Genomic DNA, 17,372 nt, shown 5'->3' on the forward strand with positions numbered 1-17,372 from the left:
ATAATTCTAATGCATAGCATTTAGCAATGTGATAGATATTTATATGCATGAATGAACTTCAATGTGACAGCCATTCCAGACTCATCTTCTTTATAACCTGACACATCCTCACTAAATGAGGGTTGATCGTTGAAAAGTAATGAATCTAGCAGGGGGCAGCTCAAAGCATAACTTTTTCTTTCCTTTAATTGCCCATTTCTCTTTTTCTTTTCATTTTAAAGAGATCTCCCTTTCATTTTCTGTCAAGAGTCGCTCTGGGCAAGGCCTGAACCCTCAGCTGCAGGAGGCAGCAAGAAAGAGGCTGTGGGCCTTGGAAAATGATGATAAAGACGTTTGTGCACTTTTCAAGGTAAAGTGGTTGTCCCGTGTGTCCCTAAACAGAGTTACACCCTTCTAAGTCAATTGAAATCAACGTGTTGTGTGTTCAGTTGCACTGTAAAGTACCTAACATTGCTGTAATCTTGGGAAAATGGTGCTGGGAAAAAGTGGGTTAAAAATAGTTAAATTCAGAGTTGCAATGGATCTTGAACAGGTCTGCAATGGAGTTGCAGTGGATCTTGAACAAGACAGTTAGATGCATATTTGCTTTAAGAAAACATTTACTCTAAAGGAAAAAGGTACACGGGACTGCTACAAAACAAAGAACTCTACAAAGACCACATGAGCAATAAGGAGAATCTGCTTCTTCTTGATCCTTAGAGAGGAAGTCACCTGACCTATTGACCAATAAACACATCTTATTTTCCTGGGTTTTGAGATAGCTAAGGCTATTGGCTCTGTGCCAGGTTCCTTCCAGGTCAATACAGACAGGGAATAAACTGGGTAAACACATTAACCCCATAATGACTGAATGTCACACCTTGCAATGTATATTCCAACATATGGCATATGAAGCTGATATGCTGAGCCACACTATTGGCCTGTCTAGCTTAGTGCTCTCTACCCTTGGTAGTCAGTGGCCAGTTGCTGTTGAAGGCTTCAGGCAAAGGTTTTCCCAGCCCTTTTACTTGGTATCCTTTTAACTGGAGATGTGAGGGGCTGAACTCTGGACTCTGTATGCAAAGTATATGTTTTGCCACTGAGCTGTGGCTCTTCTCATATGTCTTGCCACTTCTTTCTAAACCAGCCAAAGATGTATTGTTACCATCATTTATTGGTAACAACCATCGCTCTCATAGGTGCCAGTGTGACAGCAGTGATCTGTAGAACTCACAGTTGTTAATAGGCAAAAGTTTATCATGGGAATAGCCCCTAATTGTCCTTGGTGCAGAGCTGAACTGGATTGCTTTGCCCATGCTGCAGACCTGAAACTACAGTAGTCTGAGTGCTGAAAAAGCACAATGTCTGTGAAGATGTTGGGGTGCTAGGAAAAAAAAGGAGCACAAAGATGAGGGCTGTAATTAGATATACTAGAAGCCTTGGGCAGTTGTCTTTGACCCAACTGGCAGCTGCATGGCTGACAGCCCAGAGGTGCTACGAGTGCCTCAGGGTGCACTCCAGTTGCTTGGGCAGAAAGCCAGCCTTGTGTGCCAAGCGAAATGGTCTGGCATGCCACTGTTCAGCATGTGTACTACTGGGGGCGTTGCTTACTTCCAGCCTACCTTTTCTCAAACTTTTTTGCAGGAACTGTCAGCCAGGCTGGTATGCATTCAAGCACAGGAGGATCAGTTTTTACTGTCCTTCAAGACCATAGAAGAAATCTGGAAGTTTTCGACATACTTGGCACTCGGTAGGTCACATGAAACTGAGAGTTGATTGATTGACATTCTGTCAGCAGAGCATGGGGGTAGATTGGGGTGTATGGTGGCCTGTGCCTTAGGGTGGGACTAAACTAGACATCAAGAGAGATATGGAACTGCCAGCATTTTGTATCTTCATTTCCCTTTTCCTTGTAACATTTAGTTTATCCAAAGTTCTCCCATCTCCACAGTAATAACTAATGATGCAAATCACAAATGAGGTGGGATTATGTACAATGTAAAGACATCATATCACATGGTATTAAATGAGATATGAGAATGAACTGCAGCAGTAGTTCAGCCTCCCTTATACCATCCAGTTTCCACTAATAGAAAGCTTGAAATAAGTGTGAAGCCTTCTGAGGTCTTCCTTTGAACATCTAAGAGTGCAAAGATCAAGGTAGGCCAAGAGGATAATAGCCAAGTGTTTTGTGGTTACCATGGATGGCCAAAAAGACAAATAAGTGGGTTCTGGATCACATCAAGCCTGAATTCTCCCTAGAAACTAAAATGACAAAACTGAGGCTATTGTACTTTGGTCACAAGACTCTCTGGAAAAATCAGTAATGCTAGGAAAACTTGAAGGCAAGAGGAAAAGAGAAAGACCCAAAGTGAGATGGCTGGACTCTATAAAACAAGCCATTTCCTCCAGTTTGCAAGATTTGCACAATTCTGTTAATGGTAGGACATTTTGGAGGTCTTTCATTCATAGGGTTGCCATAGGTCGGAGGCAGCTTGATGGCACATCACACTTACACAGGCATATGTAGCTGAAAGGAGAATTAATTTTAGTTGATACATTTGTTAATTGATCAGTTATAAGAGTTTTGATTAATTCTTTTGCTGAGTTTGCTTTTTGTTTTAATACATTTTGCTGATTTTATTGTTAAACAGCTTGAGAGCTTTTTGCTGAGAAATTGGTGTCTTTTACACAGGGATGGGTTTTTGTAGTTTCTCCATTGCTGGTACGGCGACAGATAAAGCACAGCAGCAAAAGGCCTTCCACATGGTGGGTTTTCCCATACTTTCCCAGTCTTCTGGAAGTGACCACCCACTGTCTCCTGGGTTACTAGGGCTTTTGCAAGTTTTTTTTTTAAATCAGCATAGGAATTTTGTTATATCCATATACCATTGTAACAATAGGTGCAGCAGGTTGTCTGAATTCCCAACTTTCATTTTTAACAAAGTTTCTAGTCCCTTCCTTTGCAAACGTACTCCTTTTCCCTTATATCTCTTAAAGGGAAGGGGTAGAGGCTTACCTTTTTAAAAAATGAAAGCTAAGAATTCAGAGAACCTGTTGAACCTATTGTTATACTGGCATGGTGATATAATGATAATCCTAGTCCCAATTTTAAAAAAAATCCCCTTGTGGCAGGGGGAGGAATGACTGCTGCAGAAACAGGAACGGGGAAGATGGCTGCCATGTTGGCCAGATAATCCTAATTTACCTAACCACACAGCAGCCATCCAGGCTCTACTGAGATTTTCCTCAAAACTTTAGAGCAAAGCAGGTTTGAGAAAGATTGGAGAAAAGCTGGGGAAGCCCCCGTAGGTGCTGGTATGCACTACAGTGCTGTGGGGAAGCAAGGAAAAAATCTGCTTCCCTAAGCATTGAATTCAGGGCAGATAACTCAAATAAATCAGTTTATTTCCTTCCAGCTCCTAATCTATGAGATATGCCAGCATGCAGAATGACTGACAAGGGAAGTTTTTGCTTTTAGATCCTATATATTTTTCTAATCTTCTTTCGGTGTGATTGATTAGGCTATGTTGCTTGCTGCTTGGAGCATCTTCTTTTCACACCAGCATACTGGCTGAACTGTACGCTGGTGGAGGACACTGAAATCACAGTTACTGTAGATGAAGATCTTATGGCCACCATGTACCTGGGGCTTCTGCTCCAGGAAGGTAAGAAGCATAAACTCAGCCTTATATCTCCTAGGGAATATGTTTTGGACACAGTTAATTTGGTATTATTTCTTTTTATATAACTCTACCAACCTCTGAAGTCCAGTAGCACCAATAAGACTAACAAAATTTGTGGTAGGGTATGAGCTTTCGTGAGCCACAGCTCACTTCTTCAGATACAGACAAACATGGCTACCCGTCTTGATCAACCTCTGAAGGGCACTAAATAGTAGGACTAAAAAGGCCTGAACAAGGTAGAAGGAGAAGGCAGACCAGGGCAGGGGTAAAAAGCTGAGGAATGCAGCAAAACTGGGATTTCAAAAAAAGTTTTCACCTGCCCCGAGTCCTAAAAACTGGCTCTAGCCAGGAGTAGTATAGGTACAGATGTGCCTCTTCCCATGGAATATCCCCAGCAACTGAAAGCAGTATAAATGCAAGTACTAATTTTGATCAGTTAATTGTGTATAGCTAACTTTCTTCAACCCACAAAGAACCCCAAATCCTGCCCCACAAAGACACCTTAGGGGCATGGTGCAATTAGTGCAAGTCAGTGCCTGGTCCAAATGCCTCTCCAGTCTTTCTCTTCAGAGGAGACAGCCGCTGAATTCTCAAGCCTTCTTGAAGGAAGGGGAGGATTTCCCTCATGAAACGTCCATGGGCTCCACACCTATGGCATTTATTACCCACCTTCTCTAAAAGACATGTCTAAGGCAGGTTACAAATGAATAAAAATCCAAGACCAACAAAAGATAGTACAGCTAGCAAAAATTCTATAAACAACAAAAACTAAAGTTATATCAAACCATGCCAAGTGCCTTAGGGAAGTCTTCATATTCTTTTAGAAGAAAATTTAAAATGGTACAAAATGAGTTTCCAAACAATGGCATCATAGCAGAAAAAGCCAGTACTTCTTATAGGTGCCCACCAAACCCTTGAAAGGGACAGCATGAAAAGCAGGTTTTCCTCAGAACATGTAAGAGTGCACAGAGGATCATGTCCTGATCTCTTTATGTTATAAGAACCATGACGCCTCTTTGTTTCATTCTGTCTGCAGGAAATTTCTTTTCCAGAGCAGTGCTTGATACCCTGACAGAGGAAGGAGAGGAAGATTTGAAGTTCTACAAGAACGAGTTAGTCCATGTGAAGGACATTGGGCATGAAACAAAATGGGAAGGGACATCTTTATCAACAGAACAGAGGGGACTAGTCAGTGTCACAACTATAGAACCTCTGCCACATCCCTTTTACCAGTAAGTAGACCTGCTGTGATAGTATATACATGGGGACAAGATGGTGAGCAATGTTCTGGGTTCATTCAGCTTCATTTAGACAACATTCAGGGAAAGTTCTGTTCCTGTGTCTGTGATTGCAGTGAGCTGTTGCTTACTTTGTGGAATTGTGGGGAAATATTTAATGCTGTACATTTTGCATGGAAGCAAACTTTAGGATTTTGCCCTTTCCACCTCTGTCACTTATACTAGTAGCAATGGTTGTACAGCAGTGATTTCAGTGGAGTACTTTTGGACTTTATTTTTGTGATTGTCCTTGTGATTGTTTGATGGGGAATTTCTGTCATTTCATTTTAGATATGTAGGCACATTCTAGTGATAAGAGGCCCAGGAAGACTCCCAAAATGGAAGTTCCTCTCCTAGTCTGCCAGATTCTTCCATGCTAGAAAACTGCAAAAGACCATTGGATGACTACACCCACTGACTCCTTTGCTGTGGATAGTCTCCAACAGCAGCCAGCCAGATGCCCCAGGGAAGCTGTTTAGCAGAAAGTGACAGTTATAGCCATCCCTTCTGGGTATTCCTAGCACTTACGTTTCTATAATCTTTTCAGAAGAACTTCAAAGCTAGTAGCCATTGCCACACCATGTGACCATGAATTCCCTAAGTGAATTGCATGGCATGCAAGGAAGTAAATGGGAAGCACTGAACATATGTAGTACCTGAATATTTTGCTACCTAGGATGACAAGCCAACAGTTAACTGAAAGAAGCCGGGTGTGTGTTCACAGTTTTTCATATTCACAGGTGGTTTCTGAAAAACTATCCAATGAGCTGTGGCATCTCTAAGCAAATCAGTGGAAGCGACTCTTTGCATATTGGTGAGTGTAACCCTCTTGGGGGTAATATCAGGGCCAACTTGTTTAAGACAGATCTACTGGATATCTCTTTATTAAGTAATGAAGAGCAGAGGATTTTTTTTTTTTTGCCTTTCTGGCTTAAACTTGGGGTGGAATCCCCAGAAAACCAAACATTTCCCCCTTCTGTTTGCCACATGAAAACTTGGACTTGGAATCTTCTGTTTGAAAAAATCAATTAAGAAAGAATTTTCCAAGAATCCAAATTCTGATCTTTTGATAGGGCATTCCTTTTCAGCTGGTCTATATATTCTTAAAGATTTTGAGTCACAGTTATCCTTGATGCTTTATTACTTGTTATTAGGGCTAAGCATTTTCGTAAACATTTCCCTCAACAACAAAAGACCCCTCCCACATGACAGTATTCCCTTATTTAAGAAATACTGTCCTGAATAGGCTACATTAGCTCTCTGTTCTTGATTAGTTATAATTAGCCATAATCAAGCCAGGCTAAGTGTCTTCCCTCTTAATTAGCTTAATTTCCCCAGTATCTTTGCAAGTTCCCAGTGCCTTTGCATATAACCAAACCTTGACTGGCTGTGAAGCATTGAGGTATTATCCCAGTAGTTTTGTGATCCCTGATTTATTAGAATTACTCTGTAACAGAAAAAGAACCCATAAGATATCAGGGGGAAATGGCAGCAATCAGACATAAAAAAGAGCAAACATTTTCAGTAGCAGAGTTTTTAAAAAACTACTTCGTGTCCCTCAGAAGTAACGCATTCATTCCCCCAAGTGAAATTAAGTGATTGTTTACTGAAACCTTACTTGCTACTCTCAAAATCTTAACAGTGAGGTTTCAGATGGTTCAAAATGTCATGGAACAAAAAGGGACCTTGTTTTTTCATGTCCATATCATAAACATGCCCTGCCCCCACCCACAGGCCTCTGCTCTGCCCAAAGAGAAAGGTTCCATTGTTCAGCATGCCGATTTCAGGCTGTTTTGTTTTATTTCTCAGGCCAAGGGAGGTGCACAGCCACAGTGGATCACAGAGGGAGAGGATGGGATGAGTTGAGCTTCTGCAAAGGAGACATCATAGAGGTCCTGGGCTTTCTCATTCCAGGCCTTCAGTGGTTTATAGGAAAATCCACAAGCAGTGGGACAACAGGCTTTGTCCAAACCAAATGTGTGCATCCTGAGACAAATGAACAAATGTAAGTGTGATGCACATATTGGAAGAACTTCCAGGTAGAGAGGTGAGGACAGAAATGATGTTAATTGCATGCATGTAGAAATCCAGTTTGGGATCTTTGGTTTATTTATGTAAAATGTTTCTATGCTGCCTTTCCACCCAAATAGAGTCTCCAAAGTAGTGAGCATCAAAACTGCAATACATTTCAACATTAGAACATTTAAGATATTAAACATTTTAAATATAGTGCATATAAAATATTTAAACAATTCAATAAAGGCATATAAACACATGAACACTCATAAGAACCCAACCAAGGAGGAAGACAAAGGACAAACAAAACAAAAAATGTCTTTACCTACTGGTGGAAGACAAAAACAGAGGGAGACAAACAAATTTCCTTTGATAGGGAGATAGTTTTCTCCTGTCTAGTCTCAGATGGTGGGGGCACTCAAAGCAGTGGACAGGTAGATTCATATGAGAGAAGGTGGACTTTCAGGTATGCTGGCCCCAAGCCATATAGGACTTTAATATGTGATTGATAATTCATCTGTTAGTATACTGAATATGGGTTTGCTAAACTGAGATGCACCAAGAATATCCATGCCGTAGGTTGGTCAGAACAAAATTTGTATCATGAAGACTTTTTGGTACAGTTGGAATCCACTATAAGATTAACTGATAATGTAGGTTACCTGTGCTGGAATGAGGAAAAGACTGGTTGCTGAAATCTAGTAGCTCTGGTGGTGCTCATATGGCAGTTCTGAGGCATACATAATGTTTCATATGATCAGGTGACGCTCCTTTCATTTAATCACTGGGGAGTGCGTGGTGTGTGTATTTTTCATTACAGGCACAGTCCTCTTCCTAAGATGGAAAATAATTGGGTAGCAGCTGCTCATATTGATGCTCCAGGTGTATCAGAGTACATGGGGCTTTGGATTTGAGTAAATGGGTTTGTGTCAGCCTTGATGGATTGACTCAATAAAGGAAACCACACACTTCAGTTTCTAAGACCTGAGCAAGTCTGTCAGCGATAGGACATTTTGGAGGTCATTAATTCATAGGGTCCTCATAAATTGGAAGTGACTTGGTGGCACATGACACACATGTTTTAGGGGAAATAGTAGGAGGGAGATTGAGTATTAGGCAAATGCCTCACACAGATAAAAAAGTAACATGTTTGGGGAAGTTCTGGGTATTTTAAAGGGAGGCTGCATGAAGCTGTGAGAAATGGATTCCGGTGTGATTAACATTACCATGGTGTAAGGGGAAGCTTTGATCCCAAAGACGCTCTCAAATTGATACGGAACAACCTATGTCTATGAGACTTACTTGTTTGAAGATTCAGCATGAGCAAGGGGACAGTAGCTTTACCACAGTTATCATATACAGCTTACAAAGAAAAAGAACTTTGCTGGTCATTAGCACTTCCAACAGTAAGTAAAATCAATTTCAGAAAGTTTCTCTTTATCCAGAGAACTCTGTACCTCTGGAATTTTTTTTTCCAGTAAAGCTGTTAACTAGCATGTATGTGGCATCAGGATTGGCTTCTCTTAGATTTTTCCATATAGGCCAGTGATTCTCAGGATCCTCTTCTAAACTTAACTGTACTGTTTGGAACTCTCTTCTAAATGTACAAGACTTACTTTCAATTATCTCTCGCCTACTTTTCCAACAAAATATTTTCTTACAATAATTAATGCTGAGTAAGTTCATATTCTAGTTTTTCATGTTCACTAAACAGAGCATTATTAAACAACAGGCTATATTTCATGACCATTTTTCATCATATGCAGAGGCAAATTCAACTGTGCTATCAAACATCTCAGAGACTCCTCTCCCACTTCACCCCGGATTCTTCCTCCTCCTGAAACTGTTACCCACTTTTGCATTGCAATCCTAAACATGGAGTTACTGCAGTCTAAGACCATTGATTTAGACTGGAGTATCTCTGCTTAGACTGCAGGAATTCTTCTTAGGATTACACTGGTGGATCCTGACCCACAGTGAGAACCACTTATGTAGGTAATAGATGTGAATTATGCTTAAACCAAAGAAACTCTAAATGTCACACAAAGGACATCATCAGTAATGGGTTTAATGAAGAAACTGGGTAAAATACATGAAGGAATTTTGTTGTTCCTTGTAGGTTTTCTTTTTTTGTTGATAGGTGCTAAGGAAAAGGAGAGAGGATGACAACTGTATCTTAGGAAACTATCATACTTGAGTCTATGAAACACATTTGAGAACTTGCACTGGGGGGGGGGCTTAGATCCAATTAACCATTAGAAGAAGGAATGTGGAATCCCCCTGCCCACCCCAGTCCCTTTTTATCTCTAGGAAGATGATTACTGGAGTCACAGAACCTACATGAACATAAAGCCACATGGCCCGGGAGGTTGCAGTGAGGAGAGGGCATTGAGGAAAAATCACCCTCCCTTGTTCTGCAGGTATAAGATCATTACCTGAAGGAGGAATAATTTCACCCCTTCTTCCTCCTCCTCACTGCAGCTTCCCCTGATTCATGTGTGTTTTTGTTCTCAGAGGTCTCACAATAACTCCAGCAGTCATCTCTTCACATATTGGAAGGGACTGCTTGAGCGAGGATGTGGAGATAATCTGCATTCTTTCTGCTGACAGTTGGATCCAAGCCATTGTCTCAGGCTGCTTTTTAAAAAAAAAAACACTATTTTTGTTGAAATTGTAATAGAATTTTAAACAGAATTAGACAGTCATTGACAAGTCATAGTTCATAACATGAATTCATGAGGGAAAAAATGGTCTAATTTAGATACTCAGCACCATTAGTGGAACTGACTGTCCATAAATCTATTCAGCCAGCTGAAAAGAGAGAGAGAGAAATATTCCAAAAAATGCAAAATGCAAACTACCTGCACTGGCTTCATCTATTCTGCATACACACCTAATATAATATAATAATTTAAAGTATAATATAATGATGTATTAATAAAAATGAATGCATTTATATTTAACTAGCTTTCATGTGAAATACCTGAACCTTCTAGGTATCAAATTAAGAGAGATTAAATCCCAAACAATTTAGACTTCGTATTCAGTTGCCTGGCAGTACACTCATGGTACTTAACTTTTGCACATTTAAGATATCCTTTACTCTATGTTGTTTATTCTTACAACATGTATACTCCACCTTCCTTATGGGTATCCAAAGTGGCTTTACATTGTTATCCCCTCCATTTTATCCTCACACTAATCTTGTGAGGTAGGTTAGGCTGAGAGTGTGTGACTGGCCCAAGGTCACCCAGCAAACTTCCATTGCAGAATGGGGATTCAAACCTGAGTTTCCCAAATTCTAGCCAGATACTCTAACCACTACCTCACAATGGCACAATGCAATTGCTGTTTTCTTTTGGAAATCTAGCTTTGATGGTTTTAGATCTATTTTCATATCACAGATGTTTACACAACGATACTTCTCATGTGGAAATCTACCTTAGGGGGCAGGTATGTATCTAAATTGTGGAGGCCACTAGGTGTCACTGTTGCCCCCCTCAAGACCTTGGCTCGGTTCATACCAATTCAAATGGTTACAGATAATGCTTCTTAAATTATGGAAAGTGAGAGTCTAAATGCTTTTTCTGCTATAAAGCAAGCTTAACAGCTCATTCATGTTTTTTTGTTAGTCATCTTAAGCCAATTAATTAGCCAATTAAATAAAATATTATAAACGTATATATTATAGTACCTTTCTATAGCTGCTTTTCCTGTTGAAACTAATAGTTTCTCTTGAATAATAGCACTTTTTTCCTTTTGGGGAAAATAATTTTTAAAATGTTACATAAAATATGCACATAGATTACAGTGATATCAGATAGAAACTGTTTTACAGAAAGAAAGCCTTTGGTGAAATTAATATCACAGTTTTGTTCACATAGGAATACTGGTAAGAGAAGGAAGTATTTTATTTTATTTATATTATTTATATGCCAACTTTTTCATTGTTAGTTAAAGCGTATTACACAATGTAAGTCAATACAGCCAATGGCTGGGACATTGAATAAATTAGCATAGTGGGTAAGTGGTTGGGCAGTCTGCTGGTTCAGATCCCACTACTGCCATGAGCACAGAAGGTGGTCTTGGGTGAGCCACTCCTCTCAGCCCCAGCTCCCCAGCTATATTGTGTGGATAATAATATACTGATTTTGTTTACCGCTCTGAGTGGGGCACTAATCTGTCCAGAAGATTTGTATATAAGTACAGTGATTATTAAAAAGACAACATTTCCATCATGTTAAGAGTAAGTGTAGAGTCAGTGTAGTGTAGTTATTAGAATATTAAACTAAGGACAGGGAGACCTGGATCCAAATTGCCTTTTCCTCATCAAGCTCATTGGGTGTCCTCTGGCCTTTTGCTCTTTCTCAGCCTAACTGCCTCACAGGTTTGTAGAGAAAATAAAATGGAGGAAGGGTGAACCATGTATGTATCTTTGAATTGCTTAGAGGAACATTGGGACAGAAATTGGGACAGAGATTATCATGTCCTTCCTCTACTTTATAGCAAGAAACAGCAAGGTAATAATGATAACAACATTTGATTTATATACTGCTCTGCAAGACAACACCCATTCAGAGTGCGGGGAGGGCGGAATATAAATGTAATAAATTAAATTAAATTTACAAAATGTGTTGTTATTATCTTCACAACAGTCACCCTGTGATGTGGGTGGGGCTGAGAGACCTCTGAGAGAGCTGGGAGTGACCCAAGGTCACCTAGATGGCTTCAGGCAGAGGAGTGGGGAATCAAACATGGTTCTCTAGATAAGAGCGCTGCCACTCTTAGCCACTCCACCAAACTGGTAAGGTGTTGATAGACCTCATGGGACCTCATGGGAATGGAGCCTGTCAATGTGTCTCAGCAGAGGCAAAGAATGAGTTTAGAATTTCATGAGATGGAAAGATGTGGCACTCACTAGCATTTATCTATGTTTCATCCAAACACAGAAGAAAGGGTCCAGTGTTTTTCAGTGAAGATGAAGTAGCCTCCTTTCTTCAAGTTCCCTGCAATGGCAGTGAGACACATTACAGTAGTCTTCTCATTGAACTGGCTCAGACAGACATCGCCTCTGTGTACAGGCTCGGTGAGTGTGTGTGTGTGTCCCCCCTGCCCGGCCCCAGCACATACATCTTACTCTAGAATCAAGAGAGTCCATTTTGAATCAATAGCACTAATCCCTATCAAATAAAGAGATTTATAGGTCACAATGGTGACCTGTACGTGCAACTTAGCTTTTATAATAATCTTGCCTCACAGTGGAGTGGGGTAGATATCACCAAGCCCCTCCCCCCAATACCTTTAATTGAAAATCTATGTGCTCCATTATTTAGAGGGCTGGAAAAAGAGAATGAAAGAGAAACCACAGCTTTTATCTTAATTCAGTTGCAGATGTTGGTAGCATTTTCCTTTTGGAAAACTAACAGTTTGTTCTGATGTGGAACTGACTGGAAGCCTGCTCTTCTCGTAATTTTTTTATTTATTTAAAACATGAATAGCTGCCTTTCTACCTTACAGGAGGAACTCAAGGCAGCTTACAATAAATAAATATAATAATAAAATGAATAAAAACACAGTTGAAGACTGTCAGTGAACGTAAACACAAAGTTAATTTGAAGCAGTCCTAAATAAAAATGTCTTCAGCTGCCTCCTGAAGATGGGCAGGGAGGGGCCAGGTCCATCTCCCTGGGGATGCTATTCTATAATTGTGGGACTGCCACTGAAAAGGCCCTGTCTCATGTGCCCACCATGCCCTGTCTCATGTACCCATCATGTACATTAGCTGATGGGACAATCAGGAGGGCCTCTCCTTGTGTTCTTAATTCCCAAGGGGAACTTACAGGAGAAGGAAGACCTTCAGATACCCTCATGTCATGTAGAGCTTTAAAGGCCAAAACCAGCACCTTGAATTGTGCTTGAGAGTGGATTGGTAGCCGGTGTAATTGCTGCAATATTGGGGTCATATAAGCTGTCACAGTTGTGCATCCTTGGAGTTGTGTTGTCTCTCCAGCTGTATCTTCTCTCAGGAATTGCTCCCAAGGTTAATTTGGGCCATCTCCTGTCATTAGTCTTGAGACTGAATTACTAGAAGGCTTTGTTCATAGTGTTGTATTTAAAACCTGATCTTACAGTGGCTCATCTTGCATGTCCCCCCCACCTTTTCTGTTGATTATACAGATGGTTTTGAACCTGTAGCAGTGTACTCACAAACACCATCAGGTGAGTTTAGATGCAAGGGGAAAGGGATGCTGCTTTCTCTGGAAATTAATTTTCTTGAGGAGAAACACTTCCTTGTGACTTATCTGTCTCTTTCAGATGCGGCTGTACAAGGTCTTAAGAATGGCTGGACATTAGAGGGTTGGGGCAAGCAAGCTACAAATAGCTTGCCCACCCCTAGTGATTCTGAGTTGTCCACTCTGGATGGAGAATTGTCACCTTCTCCCATGGAAAGTTTACTTTTGTCAGAACCAGATGACCTTGATGATCCCAAATTCTTTATTGATTTGAATGCTGGACACATGGAAGACGCTGATGTTTTTGACCCTATACTGACTTTCCTTAACCAAGATGGCTATGTGGCCCATTTCCAAGGTCTCTATGACATCTCTTTTTCCTTCCTTAGTTCCACTTTCTATGGCTTTTCCAATGAGGAAGAGCTTGTCTTATACCTTGAGACATCGAGGAACTGGGCTAAGAAGGGTCACCTTTTTTGGGCTCACATTCGAATATGTTTTCTTTTGGGCCGACTTTGTGTCAGGAGAGCCAAGTTTTCTCAAGCTCGAGTCTATTTTGAAGAAGCCATGAACATTATGGATAAGGGATTTGAAGATCTACCCTTGCTCACCTCACTGTACACAAACCTGGCTGCCATTTATCTGAAGCAGAAGATGAAGCAAAAATTCTTGTCCGTGATTGGGAAAGTGGTGGCCCTTGTGGCTGGCCTGCCAGGGCACTGCTTCGGCTCTGAGAATGAGCTGGAGGTCACCATGTACATCCTGAGAGAAGCAATTGCTGTGGGCAACACTGCTCTGGAAATACGTGCTTCCTTCCTTGTTGTCAGACTCTTACTACAGTTGGGCAAATATGATGAGGTCCTGCCATTTGCAGAACGCTTGCAGTTCCTTTGTGCCAGTTTCTCCAGCCAGGACTCTTTAGGCACAGTGCCAATCTTGAGCTATCTGTATGACAAAAAGTACTTGCCACACATTGCTTTGGCATCTGCCAGGCTGTTTTCGCCTAGTGGTATAAAGGGGGCACCAACCCCCATTTGGAAAGCTGGATTTATCCTTAGGAATGCTCCTAAGCTCCTGAAAGTCCAAGAAAGAAGCAGCAACATCCCTGCTGTGGCTTGTTTCTATCTCAACTGTGCACTGGCCTTCTCACGTGAAAAGAGAGCTGTGTCCACTGAGAGAGCTGTGTGTGCAGTTTTATCCAAAATGTACCTGAAGCATGGCCTAGTACAAGGAGCTGTTTATTATTCAAACAGGGCTGTTGCCCTTGGCAAAGGGATGGGTGAGGAAGAGGCTTTTGAATCTTCCCTTTCTTTGGGGTGGATGTATGCTTTGAACAGACAGCCAGAAAAAGCTTCAGAGATCATGATCTGTCTCCTGCGTTCTCTGCGACAGACAGACAGCGTGACACAGGATGGCGTAGTCCACAACCTTCTGGCCATTGCCCTTAAAGGAGAAGGACAGGTGCAGAAGTCAGCTGAAAACTACCTGTGGGCCTTAAATAAAGCCCGGGAGACAGGCAACAGAAGGAACCAAGCGATTGCTTTATCCAACTTTGGATGCCTGGCTCTGTCTTGCAGGGCAAACCACCTAGCTGAATGTTACTTTCTCCAGGCTGTTAGGTTGTATTTTGAATTCCAAAGTGGTGATGATGCACAGATGGAACTGGTACAGGTACTGCTGTGGCTGGCACAATCCCGGGCAGACAGGCATAAATCAGAAGAGAGCAAGCTGTTCTATGAGCTGGCCTTGGCAGTCGCCTTGATGTCTCGCAATGTGATGAGTGAGTAAAAAAACTATTGGAAGGTGGGCCTCAGAAATGAAAATACCCTTTTCTAAGTACATGACTTTTGATTCTGTGCATTATTCTGTACCATACAGGTCAGCTTCATGTCGTGGAATCCCTCTGCCATTTCTATAGCAAAGTGTATCCAAATACTAGAGCCTGCATTATTTACCATGAGCACCAAGTTTCCCTTGCCCAGCAATTCCAAGACAGAGAAATGGAAGGGCAACTTCTGCAAGTTCTCGGCCAGCTATACCAAAGTCTACATACAACAAGGTGAGTTGAGAGTTTGGAAAGATGATCTTAACTAGAGGGGGCTGAAGCGTTTCTAACAATATCTTTTGTTGTTGTTACTGATTTTGTTGGATGATGTTTGCTTTACTTTAAAAATGAATGGAAGAATTAAAGTACAAGCTTGCAACATTTCATTGTCATGGCCAAGACCATTTTGATTTTAAACTGAGATTTTGTTTTATTTGTCTTTATTGATATGCTTTGTTTTTGTATTGGTTTTTATTGTTTTTTGCTTTGTTCTGTTTTACTATTTTAGTTGTAAGCTGCACTGAGCATGGCTGGAGAGGCAACATACAAATTTTCAAAATATATAAATAAAATAATAAGACAACTTGGCATGAACTACATTGCCCACAGTGTAGCTTGAAGGAACATGTATTATGATACTATTGACCTGAGGAGGTTTACCCTCTCCCCACCCAAGGCTGCTATGTCCTTTTTAAAACATTCCAGGATAGCCACATTAGTCAGCTGTAAGAAAAACAATTCCCATGGCCTCTTGAAGATAAAGGCGCTGGCCCATGAGAGTTTATGACCCAGTAAATGTAATAGTCTTTGAGGTGTCACTGGACTGTTAATTTTTACAGATGTATTAGGTAGGAGATATCATTTATCTGTTCACCATAATCTGAAAATATGTCTAAGGCCAGCATTGCAGATTAGATGTTTGACCAGCCTTCAACAGCAGGAGTTTCCAGTACCGTGAAATCATAGTGCAGACAGACCCTGCGTGTTGATTTGTTTGTTTATTCACCTGCATTTTTCTATTGTCTTTTCAATGCTGGCTCAAAACAGTATTTACAAACAATGGCCAGGATTTAAGGAGGGAAAACACATGTGTAGGCAGAGATTTCCAGCTGATTTTGCTGAAGCAGTTCCCACTGCAGAAGAGATAAGCTGATCCTCAGTTTCAAAAGCAGTGACAAAAAAGTGGAAGGGAAACAAGTCTTCTCTTACATGGGTCAACTGAAATATGAAGAGGTGACTGGGCTTAATAAGTGCATGCTGCTCCTCCCAAGTTTTTTGGAGGAAGGATGAAGATAAACGTGCTAAAACAAATAAGCAGACATTATACCTCTTGCACATTCTGGTCATTTGAATAACTTGATGCCAGGTGACAATTTATATTGCAAGATGTCCCCGAGGGCCAAAACAAATGGTACTGTCAGTTTAAAATGCAAATATCCATATAGCACATGTAGCTTGCCACTGCTTTGCCTGCAACGCTGGCTGTGTCACGTCAGTAATCGGGATGCTAATCTCCCCATGCGAAGACAAAGTCAGAATCAGCTCAGAGGAAAGGAATGTAAGCAGCAGACGCCTGTTGTGTGAGCACCCTTGTTCAGGCATCCCAGTTTCTGAATGAAAACAACAGCTGGAACTCTTCACTAGCTTAAAAGGCCAAGCTGCCAAACAAACATCACATTCTGGTGCTTTGATTGGCAGAATGAGTATACTCTGTTCAGTTAACATGTGTATCCACATGGCTTTGCTATAGTCCTGAGTTGCCCACTAGGGTTACTGGTAAGGCTCCATCTATGAACCTAATATTAATTCCTGCACCCCAGCCCACCACATATAGAGAGAACTCACTGTGGTGAACTGATCTCCAGGCAAGTAGAGAGCATAATTTTGATTTGCCTTGAATCTTTGATTCCAGCATGACTGGCCCATACCAACTATTTTACAAGGGCTTCTCCTAGGGAATGAGAGAGTAATGAAAGAGGTTCGGCTTGCATGTAAGATACCACAGATAGCGATGCAAGGAAAGTTTTGCCGAGCTGGACAGAAAGGGTTTGGTTTGCTGCAGGAGCTCCTGCAGTTTCTTTGTAATAATGGTGTACCCATGTACCCTACAGATCTCTGAAACAGGCACTGGACTGTACCAAGCAGAGTTTGAGAATCTTCATTGACCTCGGGGAGACAGTCAAAACAGCACAGGCCTGGCTCCAGGCTGGGAAGCTCTACTATCACTTGCAAGAAGATGAGTTGGTGGAAATGTATTTGCAGGTAGCACACAACTATGAAGACTTGTTGTGTCTGTCAACTGAACACTTGTTTGTGAAAGAACATTACAGAGATGAGGTTTGGATCGATAAATAAA

General features: G+C 41.2%; 1 protein-coding gene across 7 annotated transcripts in view; it reads left to right on the forward strand.

The window, feature by feature from the left end:
* The window catches only part of SH3TC2 (SH3 domain and tetratricopeptide repeats 2), a 56,073-nt gene that overhangs the window by 18,404 nt on the left and 20,297 nt on the right, over window positions 1-17,372 (forward strand). For 6 of the 7 annotated variants that reach the window (XR_008596934.1, XR_008596933.1, XM_054978705.1 and 3 more), the window contains 11 exons: window positions 222-349; window positions 1,624-1,729; window positions 3,504-3,647; window positions 4,702-4,897; window positions 5,683-5,756; window positions 6,752-6,947; window positions 11,908-12,044; window positions 13,136-13,177; window positions 13,274-14,971; window positions 15,070-15,250; window positions 17,128-17,278. Coding sequence is in view for 5 of the 7 variants with exons in the window: in XM_054978705.1 (XP_054834680.1) it covers window positions 222-349; window positions 1,624-1,729; window positions 3,504-3,647; window positions 4,702-4,897; window positions 5,683-5,756; window positions 6,752-6,947; window positions 11,908-12,044; window positions 13,136-13,177; window positions 13,274-14,971; window positions 15,070-15,250; window positions 17,128-17,278 (3,053 nt within the window). In the remaining 2 variants the exon portion in view is untranslated. The remainder of the gene's footprint in view (window positions 1-221; window positions 350-1,623; window positions 1,730-3,503; window positions 3,648-4,701; window positions 4,898-5,682; window positions 5,757-6,751; window positions 6,948-11,907; window positions 12,045-13,135; window positions 13,178-13,273; window positions 14,972-15,069; window positions 15,251-17,127; window positions 17,279-17,372) is intronic. The other variant, XM_054978701.1, reaches the window with a different exon arrangement.

Source organism: Eublepharis macularius, chromosome 4 (assembly GCF_028583425.1).
Source record: "Eublepharis macularius isolate TG4126 chromosome 4, MPM_Emac_v1.0, whole genome shotgun sequence".
Classification (NCBI taxonomy): Eukaryota; Metazoa; Chordata; class Lepidosauria; order Squamata; family Eublepharidae; genus Eublepharis; species Eublepharis macularius.